This window comes from Triticum dicoccoides, chromosome 3B, assembly GCF_002162155.2.
Source record: "Triticum dicoccoides isolate Atlit2015 ecotype Zavitan chromosome 3B, WEW_v2.0, whole genome shotgun sequence".
Classification (NCBI taxonomy): Eukaryota; Viridiplantae; Streptophyta; class Magnoliopsida; order Poales; family Poaceae; genus Triticum; species Triticum dicoccoides.
This window is the reverse complement of record NC_041385.1, coordinates 582,170,912-582,183,043: the sequence shown is the minus strand read 5'-3', so window position 1 is coordinate 582,183,043 and position 12,132 is coordinate 582,170,912. Positions and strand designations below refer to the sequence as shown.

General features: G+C 43.2%; 1 protein-coding gene and 1 pseudogene across 1 annotated transcript; one reads left to right on the top strand and one right to left on the bottom strand.

Annotated features, from left to right (window-relative positions):
- The first annotated feature begins 6,685 nt into the window (after positions 1-6,685).
- Positions 6,686-9,663, top strand: LOC119277215 (frataxin, mitochondrial-like). The gene is made up of 5 exons (XM_037558468.1): positions 6,686-7,001; positions 8,439-8,511; positions 8,631-8,678; positions 8,785-8,879; positions 9,291-9,663. The coding sequence occupies exons 1-5, from the start codon at positions 6,763-6,765 to the stop codon at positions 9,418-9,420; spliced, it is 585 nt and encodes a 194-aa protein (XP_037414365.1). The 5' UTR covers positions 6,686-6,762; the 3' UTR covers positions 9,421-9,663.
- Positions 9,664-9,785: 122 nt separating this feature from the next.
- On the bottom strand, positions 9,786-10,371 carry LOC119277216 (annotated as a pseudogene).
- Between the last annotated feature and the right edge of the window lie 1,761 nt (positions 10,372-12,132).

Genomic DNA, 12,132 nt, shown 5'->3' with positions numbered 1-12,132 from the left:
CAAAGCCCTGCGCCGGTAACTTCATCATTACCATCGCCACGCCGTCGTGCCGACGAAACTCTTCCTCGACCTCAGCTGGATCTTGAGTTTGTGGGACGTCACCGGGCTGAACGTGTGCAGATCGTGGAGGTGCCGTGATTTCGGTACTTGATCGGTTGGATCGCGAAGACGTTCGACTACATCAACCACGTCACTTGTCGCTTCCGCTTACGGTCTACGAGGGTACGTGTACAACACTCTCCCGCTCGTTGCTATGCATCAGATAGATCTTGCGTGATCATAGGATTTTTTTTGAAATTACTGCGTTCCCTAACAAAAATTTGGAAGTGCCAAGACAGGTGCAGTAACCAAGGCTTGTTTCAGCATTTGAAAAGCTGTGTCTTTGATACTGGTCCAGACAAACACAGTACCCTTGCGCAAAAGGTTAGTCATAGGCTTGGTAATAATCCCAAAGTGACGAATGAATTTCCTGTAGTAACCAGCTAAACCCAGGAAACTTCTGACCTCCTTCATAGATTCTGATTTTGGCCATTGCTCGGTAGTGCTAATCTTTTCAGGGTTAGTGGAAACCCCATCCTTGCTGATAATATGACCTAAGTACAACAGTTTTTTAGAAGGAAACTCACACTTGGAAAGCTTCACATACCATTTGTCCCTTCTCAAAACTCGCAACACTCTTCTGACATGCTCCAAATGTTGTTTCAATGTCTTACTGAAAACAAGGATGTCATCAAAGAAGGCTATCACAAAATGTCTAAGCATTTCAGGTTCATCTGATAATGATACATTTATGGCCGCTTGGAAAGTATCAGGTGCTCCTGTCAGGCTAAAACCCACAACCAGAAACTCAAAATGCCCATGATGGGTTTGAAAAGTTGTCTTGTATTCTTCTCCAGGAGCTAGTCTTATTTGGTGGTAACCATCCCTGAGATCTAACTTTGTAAACCACTGTGCACCATGCAACTCATGAAGAAGTTCATCTATAATAGGCATAGGGTAATTCCCTTGATTGTAAGAGCATTCAGGTGTCTGTAGTCCACCACCAGTCTCTAGGTGTGGTCCTTCATTTTGACCAAGAGGATGGGAGAACAAAAAGGACTATTACTCCTTCTGATAACACTAGAATCCAACATTTCTTGAATTTGTCTTTCCACTTCATCCTTCAGTTCTGGGGCCAGTCTATATGGTCTGTGAGAAAAAGGCCTGGCACTAGGAATAAGAGGAATAGAGTGATCACAAGCTCTCTGTGGTGGTAAACCAGTTGGGACAACAAAAACATCCTTGTATTCTTCCAGTAGTTCCTGAATTTCTCGCATAACAGTTTGTGCATTTTCATCAGTAACCACAGACAGTTCTATGATAGTGTATGCAAACTCCACAGGTGCTGCTCCCTGAAGTGTTACTGGCTTTCCATGTAGAGGGAAGGACATCCATTGCTGTTCCCGATCTACAGTCATTGGACTATGTTTAGCTAATCAGTCCATGCCCAGAATTCCATCATAACAGCTGAGGGGTAATATTCTAAGATCATGCTCAAACTGGACTCCTTGCACTGACCATTTGCACTTTGGCACAAAGCTGGAACAACTCATAATACACCCATTAGCTACCTTAACCTTCATTGCTGAACATGCCTACACCCTTGTCAGTGTATTTGCTGAAGTGGTATCCACAAAGGAATGAGTACTGCCTGAATCCCCCAAAAAGGTCTTTTGCTGCCCTTGAAGTAGAACAACCAATTGAAAGGCCTTACTGTGAGCTGATTTTCCTTTAGCTACTTCGGAAATTGCCATGAGATTGACTTCCTCATCCTCATCTGTAACTAATTCTTCTGAAGATGTGCACTGAAAAATTCCACCATTTCCTGCACTACATGAAGTGACACTGTTTGCTTGCATTGGTGGTCACAGTTCCATTTCTTCCCGCACATGAAACGCAACCCCTTGGCCTTGCGATATGATCTTAGAGCCTCCCATTTGTCCTCTCCCAGTTTCTGTCTTTGCATGTCAGAATTGTTTCTTATATCATTAGTGGTCTTGTTCGTAGCTGGTTTAACTGACGATGTTGTCTGTGAGTAGTGTTGACGCTTGACAGTCTGATTATGATGGGGAGCCAAGCTAGTTAGAGATTCATGTAGCAGTGCCAGTTCATAAGCCGCATCTAAATCCGGTGGCTGTTGTAACACCACCATTACCCTGGCAGATGAATTCAGGCCATCAATGAACTTGGTGACATAATGCACAGATTCTGGTACTGCCTCATATGCAGACAATTGGTCGTACAGTTCCGCAAATTGTTCCACATAGTCTTCCACTGACCCCGTTTGAGAGATGCTGTGAAATTTGCGTACCAACGCCTGGTGTTGATTTCGACCGAATCGGCACTGTAGCAGCCTGTAGAAATCCTCCCATGGCGCATTTGGAGCTCGACGCTGAAATGACTCCAACCAACGCGCTGCTGGTCCCTCAAACAGAGTGGATGCAAACTGAACCCAAAGCTGCCGCGACATGCCACACATGCTGAAATAGTCTTTGCATCTCGTTTGCCAGAGTCTCGGATTGGTGCCATCAAAATGGGACAAATCAATGCGAGGTGCAAATCTGTAGGTGTTAGTATTTTCTCGTTGCAATTCGGCCAATCTCGAACTGAGTATAGGGTTGTGATCTTGTCTCGTACCTCTATGTGGAGGCGGAACGTAAGGAGCGTGATCCTTCCCCTTGACTGAAGGAACCCGGCGACTGCCTTCCGGACCCGTGTCGCTGTTGCTGATCGCGCCCTGATCGGTCAGTGGAGGACGACCAGTTGGTGATGAAGCGGAGGCGGACGACGATCACTCCAGGCCGGCGCGGAGCTCATCCATGTCGACGCCGATCGACATCTTGAGGTCGTCGATGCGCGTTGTCAGATCGCCCATGATGGAGCGCAACGATTTAGCCGCTTCCTCATCTTGACGCTTGAAGCGAGCGTCGAGGGACTCCGCCAAGTCGGCCTTGAGGAACTCGTACACCGTCTTTGTCGCCGGCGACAAGCTCTCCACCAATTCACAGCGACGTCGCGCCGCAAATCTCGTCGCGTGCGGATGGTGGAGGGGAACTGGTGGCGCCAGGATCTATGGCTCTGATGCCAATTGTAAGCACGAACTACTATTCCTCAAATTAGCTGTAGGATCCGCTCAGATCTCAGTTTAGTACAGGGGAATTCAAATGCGAGGAGGAAGAGGATTACAGCCAATCAACACTCACACCGGCTATCCTATCCATTCCTCGGCCGAAGCCGCCGTCCACCCGTTGCAAAGCCCAGGTATAGTTATATATATAACGTATCTAACAGGCCCATCTGGGCCTCGCAGCCTCGCCGGTGCCTGGGCTCTCCTCTTAGGCCTGGCCTGCATTCCGCTTGCTGGATCCTCCTGTAGTGTTTCAGGTCTTGTCGCTGCTTCAACGTCAGTGCCTCTGACATCCGCTACAGATCCGGCCATCCCAGGCTGATTCCCGCCGGATCCCATCCTCGGCGTCGCTAGCCGCGCAGGGTGCAAGGAGCTGCGATCCCATATGCAGGAGCTCCTATACACCGCATTTTGCGGCGAGTAGTCTCGCTTTCGCACAGAGCCAGCTCACCTGGGCCGGCCTGTTTGCTGTAGGGCTGGAAAATCACAAAAAAAATGCTCCAGCAATACGATTCGAGCACACAACCTCTCGGTAATGTGCGCCTTGTGCTAGCCACCTCAACTGGCTACCTCACGTGTAAAATTTCCATCGTGAATATTAAAGAACCTAACAACAGCTCTAAAACTTAAAAACACAAACCATAAGCCGCTGCAGATCTGACCTTTTTCTAAAATTTTGAACGCGAATTTTTGAACCACGAACTTTATTTGGTAAAATAATTGTATTTATGGAAAAAAGGGAAAAATTGAATAGGAGAAATTTTCTAGAAATTACAAACAGTTTTGTGAAAATGCAAACAAATTTATTTTTTGTTTCTTTTTCATTTGAACAAATTGATGAAACCGCAACATTTTTCGAAATGTGAATAAATTTTGAAACCACACATTTTTCGAATTGTGAACAAAATTGGAAACTGCAAACATTTTTCAAATTGTGAACAAAATTTGAAACATGAACAAATTTCAAATTCGTGAAAAATGTAAAATTGAGGATATTTTTTGAATTGTGAACAAAATTTGAAACCGTAATTTTTTTCAAATGTAGAACAAATTTTGAAACATGAATAAATTTCAAATTCGTGAACAAAATTATAAAAATGAGAACATTTTTTGAATCTGTGAATTTTTTTTAAACTGGGAAGATTTTTTGAATTGTGAACAAATTTTGAAACATGGACATATTTCAATTTTGTGAACAAAGTTATAAAATTATGAACATTTTTAGAATTCTGAACAAATTTCGAAACCATAATTGTTTTTTCTAATTCTGAACAAATTTTAAAACATGAAGAAAATTCAAATTTGTGAAAAAAATAAAAATTATGAAATTTTTTCGAATGTACAAACAAATTTTGAAAACTGTAAACATTTTTGAATTGTGAACAAATTTTGAAACATGAATAAATTTCAAATTCATGAACAAAATTATAAAGACACAAACATTTTTTGAATTTATGAACAAATTTTGAAACCACAAACATTTTTAAAATTGCAAACAAAATTTTAAACATGAACAAATTTCAAATTCTTGAACAAACTTTTAAAATAGTGAACATTTTCGAATTCTGAACAAATTTTGAAACCATATTTTTTTATATTGTGAACAAATTAAATTTCAAATTTTTGAACAAAATTATAAATTGTGAACATTTTTCAAATCAGCGAACAAATTTGGGAAACCGTGAACATTTTTTGATTGTGAACAAATTTTGGAACATGAACAAATTTCAAATTCATGAACAAAATTATAAAACTGTGAACATTTATTGTTAAACCGCGAACATTTTTTGAAATGTGAACAAATTTTGAAATATGATGCAATTTTGAAATTCATGAATAAAATTATAAAATTGTGAACATTTTTCAAATTGTGAGCAAATATTAAAATAGTAAAAAATTGAATTGTGAAATATTTTTGAAATAGTGAACATTTTAAAATTATGCACAAACTTTGAATCCATGAATTATTTTTGAACTTTGCATAAATTTTAAATTAACTAGCAAAAGAGCCCGTGCGTTGCAACGGAAAGGAAAATATAACCCACACTCTTAACCCAACAACCATCACCCAAGACCACAATAGGTCCATCTTCTTTATTTTTGCGAGGCATCATATTTGTGTTACCTCTTATCCCCCTTCTCACCCTCACCAGCGATGGCCTCGGTGTTCACACAAAATAAAAAACATGTTTGAATATGTTTAATCTTAAGGTGTCTCTCTCTCCCTCTCCCTCCCTCCCTCCCTCTCTCTCTCTCTCTCTCGCTTTCTCTCACTCTCGCTTTCTCTCACTCTCGCGATGAGAAATCTATTATTTCCCCCTGCGACATTTTTTAGAGCTATGCATGTGTAGTTATTGATGTTTTCTTTTCCCTATATTGTTATAGGTGTTTATTTGCAATCCGGGTCGCCGCCGGTACGAAAGGAAAATTGATCTTACAATATAAATTATAAGTTTGCTCCCAAAACGACATTTTAAAAAATTTAACAGGTAAAATTAACATCATATTTGGATTCCACATATTTTTCTAATAAAATTTCATATATAATATGTTAAAATCGAAGTTACGGTTTAAAAAATACGAATAATTTAAAAAATCATTTATTTTACTTAAATATATTCCAAAGTAATATTTAAAAATATTTAACAGGTGAAAATAATCTCATATTCATATTCTACATATTTTTCTAATCAAATTTCATGTATAACATGTTCAAATCGGAGTTACGGTTTAAAAGATATGGATGATTTAAAAAAACATTGTTTGACTTAAATATGATCCGCGGATGAATTACCTAAAACATCAGGGGGGTTTCAAAAAATGTAAAATAACGGTTCGGGTGTGACTTAAATCCAGACTGCGGGTTGATTTCAACAAAACACAGGGACTTTTGTGTAAAGTATGAAAACATAATTCATTTTAACTTAAAACAGGACTGCGAGTTGAATTCTCTGAAATAGAAGGACTTTTCTAAAAAATGCCATGACGGATGAAAGAAATCCAATTTACTTTATTATTAGGTAAAGATAAAAAACTAAATAAAAACAAAAAACTGAAAAAGGAAAATGAGAGAAAAGAAAAGAAAAAGGAAATAGAAAAAACGGAACAAAGAAAGAAAAGAAAAAATAGAAAAAGGAAAATAAGAGAAAAGAAAATAGAATTGAAAATAGAAAAAATGGAATAAAGAAAAAACCGATTCAAGGAACCTTCTAGAAGTTTCTCAAAACCAAGAAAAACCAGCTGGGAACCTCTAGAAGGTTCCCAAAACCGGTGGCCTAGGAACGGTTAAATGGGCCGGCCTGTTGCGTCGCTGCTCAGACGCTCGCGTGTGCGAAGTGTTGGCAGTTTGACGCAGCGAGCGGCAAATAGGATTTTCCCTCATATGCCTCGGAGGAGCTAGCCCTGACGCCATTGACCTGTGTGCAATTCGGCCCGGTATCTTCTGGTTTGGTGGAGTGCCTGGCCTGTTGGAGTCGCAAATACGGCCCATCTTACTTCTAGATCCAACCCAAAAGCGCAGCGCCTTCGACCAGGCCGAGTTGAGACGGTCCACGACACACTCACGCATCTTCTCCATCGACGGCGCGCCGGCGGCGATGGCGGCGCGGAAGCTCATCCTCTGCTTCACAGCAGCAAGGCGAGCCAGTTCTCGGGCCTCTGTATTCCTCCGGGCCTCACCCCTCCTGGAAGCCTCCACTTCTGCCTCCCACGCCACCGCCGCCGCGACGAAGGGATCGCCGTGGGCACTGCTCTTCTCCTCCAGGGTCTTCTCGTCGACCCCTCCGGCTCAACAGTCCGCCGGAGATGTGCCCGCCCCATCCGCGGTGGACCACAAGTTTGTATCCCCTTCTTTAAAGCTCCTTGTCGCGTTCGTATCTTTAGCATTTGCGTTTCTATAGTTTCTGCTAATTGTAGCATCACATCCAATTGATTGTCAAGTTCAAGCATGGTTGTTCATGAGGCGCTACTCTGGCCCCGAAATAGGAGTAGTCAAATTGGCATATCTGTGATTGCCGGCGCATGATCTGATGTTCTCTCTGCTACTTTTTTTATGTTCTTGCCAAATGCCAACATGCTTATCTATCAAAAAGCAGAGTTCGAATTATCGAACAACATATGAAGCTCATCCATTGAAGCGTGAAATCCGAACAGGACATGTTGTTCCATTCCAAATCTATTTACAATCCCGCCAAGTCGCCAACTCCACTGGGTTGATAAGTTAATTAATCAGCACACACCTTATAAATCCGTAGCTTGACCATGCTCCCCTCTAGCATTTGAGTAATTTTTTTGGCAAGGTGACGCCGGATGCTCGTTATGGATGTGACAGAGAAGTTTATCTGTTACAACGATACACGAGGTATTATCACCGTCATGTTGAACGTCGGTCTGTATGTCCATATATTGACGGAGCCAGTGATCCGAGTGGAGGCGGAGCTGTGCTGGGGTGCCTCACATGGCCGTGTCTGTGAGCACGGGATTGAGGAAGGCGTCCTTGTTCATGCTTGGCGGAGAGAACATAGCATCGAGCTTGACAGGGAACTGGAGGAGGCTGTAAGTCAATTAGGTGCTCAATATATGGGCAAACTATATTTGTATACGAATTACGAAATAACCTTGGTCCTAAAATTTGTGTTGGACATGGGCACTGATTTTGATATCTGAGTTGGTTATATGTGTTACAGAATCTATGCCGAGAAACACGATTCATGTATGGCTAGCAAAGAGACCAAATCGAGTACATGATTCTATCCTGTTTCACGTATTGATCTGATTAAATCTTAAGCATTATTTGTGACTTATTGTTAGATTAAATCTTGACCCCATGTTAATTTCACAAAATATCCAACATAACATTTCTATTGGTTTAATAATATAATAGATAGATAGACTTGGGCCGTGGAAAAATGAGGAAAACCATATATCTTATATCCAGGGAAGATTTTGTACAATAATTCTTGTGATTTTGTGCCATTGCCTTTCATTGCAGTGAACCCCAAAACAGATTCTCGAGGGCTAAAACGCTACGTATTTTGTAATTACGGTTGCATGGGCTTAGCTATAGTCAGTACATATATTTTAGAAGCAATTGCAGTGGCTGAAGTAAATAAATGTGCATGAGAATAGTGTAGTATGAAAAGCTGTGCTAAAAAATGACTGCAGAGTTTAGAGCAGAAAATCCACTTCTCTTTGTGATTCATATTATCATATAGTATATGATTTGTAATGCCACATTGTATAACTGGCTATCACATTTGTGTACATGAAACAGGTTGATAATGCCAGAGGATAAGTTCCATAAATTAGCAGACGATACAATACATGATTTACTTGAAAAACTTGAGGTAATGGATTCCCTTGATAAGTTCTTGATATCTTAGTACTTCACAGGAAACTTTGCTAAGGAATACATCAGTTCATCCTCTATCTTTGGTTAACACTTTTCTTTGTGGTCCTGTTTCAGGAATATGGTGATTCTCAGCAGATGGATGGCTTCGACATAGATTACGGGGTTAGTTATAACAAAATCTCATGTAATTATGTTACTTTTTCTATTTTGCACTGTTTTTGTGCATTGTATCAGTGACATTGTTTTCTCCATTTCGCTGAAATTTAAGAATCAAGTTCTAACACTGAGGCTAGGCGATTTGGGGACCTATGTAGTAAACAAGCAAACACCAAACAGGCAAATCTGGCTATCTTCGCCTGTGAGGTATGGCTGTCTTATCTTATTTGCTGCTCATTTGATGTGTATACTACCTGAACTTAAGCATATTATTATCTTATTTGCCATGCTGTATAACTTTGAAGTTGGGCTTGCTATTATGTTACACTGATACTTGTCTAGGACAGTTTACTGGCATCAGTACCTTTTCAATTTAAGAAGAGTATATTTGCAATCTACAACATTATTTTGATACTTATCCCATATGGGCTATGGCTTTGTGCTTTTCAGTATGGCTTTAAATTTCCCCCAACGTTAAAAGATCCCACTCTTAAAAGATCCTGCTCAGATATCCAAGTGTTTGTTTAAATTTAACTGTGCATTACCCATAAACTCTTCAATCTTGGTCTGTTACTTGTTGATTCCTATCTGAAAGGGGTGTCTATATCATGTCTGCAGTGGGCCTGCTAGGTTTGACTGGGATGCAGCAACAGACAGTTGGGTTTATAGGCGGACTGGAGTAAATCTCATGCGGCTTCTAGAGAAGGAGATCGGTGAGCTCTGTGGAACTCCAGTAGACCTTTCATAAAGGGATAGGAAAATGCCACATAGCTAAGTTTGAGGGGGCAGACAACATTTCTCGGCGAAGTAAACGAGATGACATCTTTTTAGTATGTTGATTCTGTCAAGTAAACCAAAGGAGTTGTTGTACTGCACTTTTTTGCACGAAATGTTCTAATGGGTTGCCTAATAAGTCGTCTGGCTTTCGTCGATGGCGGGACATAGGCCTGTGATACTTCATGTTATATAATCAACCGTTTGCGTGCTGTGATCTGTTTTCTATAAGTGTGTTGTCCAGAAATTGTGTGTTGGTATTTCAATAGCATGATCAGCCAGGCTAGTATTATGTTTCAGTAGGAAGGGAGTGCACAAGCACTGGATTGGATCTCTGTATCAGTGGCAATCAGTATGTTCTATTGTATGCAAGTAACAAAAGTCAAGTTACATCAACATTCAAACATCCTATGCGACTCTTGCTCCATGAGCTCAGGGCTCAGCCTGACCATGAGAATGCAGAACTCGGTCTGATCCAGGGCGCCGTCCCCGTCCATGTCCCCCTCCCTCATCATCTCCTGGAGCTCGTCGTCCTGGAGCTCGCCGAGCCCCAGCCTGGCCGCGTTCCTCTTGAGGCTCTGGAAGGTGATCCTGCCGGCCCTGGGGTCCATGAGCAGCTGGAACCCCTTGCAGAGCTCCTGGATCAGCCCCTCCGCGCCGAGCTTCCTCGCCATCGACGGCAGGAAGTCGTCAAACTGCACCGAGGTGCTCCCCTTGTCGGCGCCCATGCCGCACCCGATCCACGTCGACGGCGAAAAACGGAGGAGGATCAAGGAGACAGCCGGCCGGCTTGCAATGCAACAGTGGTGAATGGAGAATGAGAATGAGAGGAGAATGGTGGGTGGGTGCTTAAATAAGCGGGCGGCGAGTGGTGACGGGGGAGGAAGGAGTCCATGAGCTTCTAGGAAGGAAGCAGCCTCTCCATGGATGCCAACCAAAGTACAGGTAATTGCAGGCGTCGTGGCTGGCTTAGCTATGCTTAGGGCGTTGCTGCGTCCGGCGGTTTTCGGTTGGTTTCTGCGAAGTAGCCAGCACGTCGTACGACGGAAGGAAGGAGGCTTGCTTCTCCGGTACCGGATTGCTTGCAGGGGTCTCATGTGATGATGTGTGCCTCCTTTTGCAGTACTTTTTCTTTATGAGTCATTAAAAAATTTGGCAGAGTCAGGTCAATGTGCGTGCCTGATCATAACTAAGTATAAACTGAGGTGATCTCGAGGAAGGTGGCGTATTTATTTCCGATTTGTTTAGCTGTTCGACGGCATTTTGACGTGGTCATCTTAAATGACTCGCAGGAAATTTCCGTTCAGTTGATATGTGTTCGAGGCCTACGCGCTAACGCCGTTGCTCGTCAGTTGTGATCACACTTGATGATTTGCGATGAAGATTAAGGAGAATTTTACCGGCTTAGGTTTCCGATTCCGGTATGTTTCGATGCAGTACCGATACTATTAACCTGATTATTGTTGAGTAAATAGGCAGTTTTTCGATTAAATTAATCCATGAATAAATCATGAGCATGACATGGACAGCATTGATAACATACTGATTATGATCTAACAGAGCATGTACTACGCATATAGTAGAGAAATCTACGCATACCGCTAGTACTGCTACAACAGAAAGAAACACGAGAGGGATAAGCGATGTATACCCTCCAATCGGCCACGCGGTGGCGGTGGCAGTGACAGCAGCCGCGGCATCCTCGGCGGCCTTCTTGTCGGCCTCGGCTTTCTCAGCGGCGGCACGGTCGGTGTCGGTCGACATGGTGATGATGAAGGTGATGCGGACGTAGATGAACAGAAGCGAGCAGTCGCGTAGTCGCTACCCAAAAACCTAATCGCCCCTCTCCCCGTACAGGATCCGGAGAGGCGTGGTTTCGGAGGCCTGCTCTCCCGTCAACCGTGTACGCGGTGAACGGGACGGAGTCGCCGGCGGCAGCAGCAGCAGAGGAACGACGTGGGCGTGGAGGCGGAGATGCGTTCTGTTTCGTGACGGCTAGGGTTGGCAGCGCCCCACATATATATGTGCGGCCGCGCGTGGAGAGACATGGGCTGAACCCACGTCCAAGTCGGTAGCCCACGATCCGACGTCTCAGATCGTGGCCCCACCTGTCAAAGACTCTCCGTTCCTGACCGGCAAAAAGAAGCGCATAGGAGTGAGCTCGGCTCGGCTCAATCCCGCAACCCGCGGCGCGTCGCGTCGTGACGAGGCGTGGCGTGGCGAGGCGAGCGGAGGAGGAGGAGTGCGCGAGGGCCTCATCTCTTCTCAAGCTCCAATAGCATGAGGGAGAGAGTCCCTTATAAACCACTCCAACTCTCCTTCCACTTCCAAGGTGGGACTAAACTTCCCACACACCTAGTGCCATATAACCCACATGGGCCCTTAGAGATTTTTCAGAAATTGCAATATGGGCCTAGAGCCCATCTCAGATTTCAGCAATCCCCCACCAGATCTCGAGGGCCCATAGTGTCCTCTGTTCCAAATACTGTTTTGATATACTAGTGTTTCAGTGAAGACCTGTTAAGGTTGAGCTTCACCTAGAGCAAGTAGCTACATTCCTTCACAACTGAACAATGGACTATGCCTTGAATTGTCAGTTTGGCGTAAAGAAGTTTCACCACATGTCTTACTAGTACTGGGCTGCCGAAGGCTGACCCCTCGGGTGGAGCATATAAGTCACACTCCT